Here is a 3,275-nt window from a genome sequence, read left to right as displayed (position 1 = left end):
TGCCTAAAAGAAGCCATTTTGTCCAGGGGGACTATCTTGGTCGTCTGGAGATCAATTATAACAGTGGAAGATCTCCAGGTTCTACCTGGAGCTTGGCAATCTATCTTGAAACCATGTTTTAATCTGGGCCCACGGGCTCTAGGGAGTTCAACCGAATCTTAGTCTCCTTTCTTTACAGTTGTCTGTGGATCCTGGTTTGATCACGTTTTAAGCTGGGAGGAAAACACGACCGACAAAAGCACCCTGTTCTTGTTCTACGAAGACATGAAAAAGGTAAATGTCAAGACCCCCCCCCCTAAAAAACAAACAAACAAAAATTACCCAGACCTGAAAGCTATTGTGTTGGATCTCATCGAGCCGCTCGGATTGGATGGCGCTTTCACCAGATACTGAAGGAAGCGACGCCAACAGAGAAACAAATCTGTAGAATCCAGCCCTTTGAAACTAAAGGGTCAAACTGTCGAACGGGACAAAAAAGGCTATACTGAGGATCATGGGACCTGCGTGGACAAAAGCCATGTCGGAACGGGGGCAAGTAGCAGGGACAATAATAGGCCAGAGTGAGCAAAAAAGCTCTCTGGATCCAACCCATTATTTAAATGACCAGTCTTCCTCCTCCCAGAGGATCAGGATTAGTGGCTGATTCTGCATTGGCTTTCCAGTATGGTGTAGTGGTTAAGTGCGCGGACTCTAATCTGGGAGAACTGGGTTTGACTCCCCACTCCTCCACATGCAGCTGCTGGATGTCCTTGGGCAAGCCATAGTTCTGTCAGAGCTGTTCTTGAAAAAGAGCAGTTTCTGTCGAGAGCTCTCTCGGCCCCACCTACCTCACAGGGTTGTCTGTTGTGGGGAGGGGAAGGGAAAGGAGTTTGTAAGCTGCTCTGAGACTCCTTTGGGTAGTGAAGGGTGGGGTATAAATCCAACCTCTTCTCTTCTTCTTCATCTTCTTCTTTCCCCTCCGTTGTTTTAGCAAACCCAGATTGGAACAGAAATGCCCCTCTGCATTGCATACTGCTTTCACTTCCTTCGATCATCAGGTTTTATAGTAGTTTCCACACACCATGCCTCTTTCAAGTTCTTTGATCCTGGGATGCATAGATTCATGGCCGTTTTATGGCCATTCAGGGGTGACTTTGCAGTCAGTACAGCGTTGGCCCCGAGGTATTGGGATGTGGTTTTGAGCTGCACTTTCCCCTCCCAGTTGAGAAAATGTGGACCGAAAGCTAGATGCAGCATCGCCCAGTATTAAACAAGCAGGGACTCATGAGACTCCAGTTCCCCCTCCACTCACTTCTGGTCCATGGAGATGCTCCTGCGCATTTTCTGTGCAAGTGCAGACAACAATTTATTTTGGGGAGGGGATTTCAACCCCAATTCTTTTTTTCTTTTTCTTTTTTCTTTTTACTTTTCTCATTTTCCTGCAAACCCGGGGAGCCCCCAAGTCTGTCTAAGAACACCCTCTATCTGTACCTGGCTCCATTATCTGGATCTATCAATTCACAAGAGGTTCGGCATTCGAGATACAATAGAATAGGCATGTAGAATATGATACGTGAAGTGAGCACATCCATCCAGAGTGAATCCCTTGTGAATCCCATTTAGAACAATATTAGGTTAACTGATGTTATCTTGAGACGGTAGTGATAAGAAAAACGATTTAATTGATGATATACTGTAATGTGGGTGGAAGGGTGGAAGCATTGCGGGAAGCCACAGGAGGAAGGGGAGGTAATGGGAATGGGGTAAACAATGGAAAATTGCAAATGATTAATGTTGGATGTTAAGTTCCTATTGAAAAAAAAAATTTGTTTACCAAAAAAAAATCTTGGTGTGCTCTCCCAGTCTCCCTCAACCCTGGGATGCAGTGAGAAACTGCTGCCCACGGGCTCTAACACCCACTGCACGGCCCGTCCTGGGTGGGAGGGGGTGGGCAGGCCACCTACCTATCACAGGCCTTCCCAGCCAACCCGGAGCCGGTCGCGGTGTCTCCCTCGACCCCGACTCTCCCAGCCATTTCAGTGGAGGGCCAAACAGAGTGCTAGATGTGTGATGGATCACGCCATCTGTTGTCCACTTGTCTCAGGATCTTCCAAACGTGGTGGAGAAAGTAAGCGCCTTCCTAGGGGTCAACACCAGCGAGAGCGGGATCGATGAAATCTGCGTGAAATGTTCATTCAGCGAGATGAAAACCAACACGGAGAAAGAAAACTACAATCCGAACCAGACGGTCTGCGCACTCACATCCAACCGGAGGCTGATATTCCGGAAAGGTCAGTTGGAGAGTCTTACTTGTGAAAGATTTCACAGGCCCCTGCCAAGACTTCTTTGACAGCCAATGGAGAGCTGGTTCACGCAATCCGGAGAAGGACATGTGGCACATCCCTCATGTGATTGCATTTAGTAGGCCTAGGGTTGCCAACTTCCGGGGGGTTCAAGCCACAAATGGACCACAGTGACTAACCAAAGGTTGCCCCCCACCAATGTTCATTGTGAAAAATACAGATTTCCCAGGTAAATAATCTGTTTCCCCCAATGCTTCATCAGGTTGCTTTTATATACTTGGAGCCGATGCTCTAGACCTCCTAATCAGAGTTAATCTTGTGTTTCCCTTCGGCATCTGCTGAAGAGACACGCATGCCCCTGACTTATTTAAATGCCCTCCAAAGTAAAAAATAAAAATAAATCCTCGTTACACCCCTGCTAGTAGCCATTGATGGACTGATCCTCCGTGAATCTATCTAATCCCCTTTGAAAGCTGTTTATTCCTGTGGCCATCACAACCGCCTCTGGCAGCAAATTCCACATTTTAATCACTCTCTGTGCAAAGTTCTATTTCTTTTTGTCCGGTCCTGAACCTACCGCCCATCAGCTTCACTGGATGCCCTTGAATCCTAGTATCTCGCGAGAGGGAGAAAAATATCTCTTTGTCAGCTCTCCCTACCCTGTGCATCATTATATGCATCAATTCAACGAGAGCCAGTTTGGTGTAGCGGTTAAGTGTGCGGACTCCAATCTGGGAGAACCGGGCTTGATTCCCCACTCCTCCACTTGCACCTGGCTGGGTGGCCTTGGGCAAGCCATAGTTCTGACAAGAGCTGTCCTTGAAAGGGCAGTTTCTGTCAGAGCTCTCTCAGCCCCGCCTACCTCACAGGGTGTCTGTTGTGGGGAGGGGGAAGGGAAAGGAGTTTGTAAGCGGCTCTGAGGCTCCGAGTGAAGGGTGGGGTATAAATCCAATCTCCTCCTCTTCTTCTTTATAAACCTCTCTCATGTCCCCA

The 3,275-nt window shown here is 47.9% G+C and overlaps 1 protein-coding gene across 1 annotated transcript in view; it reads left to right on the top strand.

Moving 5' to 3' along the window:
• Positions 1-178: 178 nt before the first annotated feature.
• LOC107119369 (sulfotransferase 1C2-like) overlaps positions 179-3,275 on the top strand; it is a gene marked incomplete at its 5' end in the record, with an annotated part of 6,735 nt that continues 3,638 nt past the window's right edge. Inside the window, 2 exons of the mRNA XM_015421832.1 lie at positions 179-273; positions 2,084-2,270. Of these exons, the coding sequence (XP_015277318.1) occupies positions 179-273; positions 2,084-2,270 (282 nt within the window). The remainder of the gene's footprint in view (positions 274-2,083; positions 2,271-3,275) is intronic.

Source organism: Gekko japonicus, unplaced genomic scaffold (genome assembly GCF_001447785.1).
Source record: "Gekko japonicus isolate JY-2015 unplaced genomic scaffold, Gekko_japonicus_V1.1 scaffold7021, whole genome shotgun sequence".
NCBI classification, from domain to species: Eukaryota; Metazoa; Chordata; class Lepidosauria; order Squamata; family Gekkonidae; genus Gekko; species Gekko japonicus.
The sequence above is the reverse complement of the archived record's forward strand: the minus strand, read 5'-3'. Positions and strand labels throughout refer to the sequence as shown.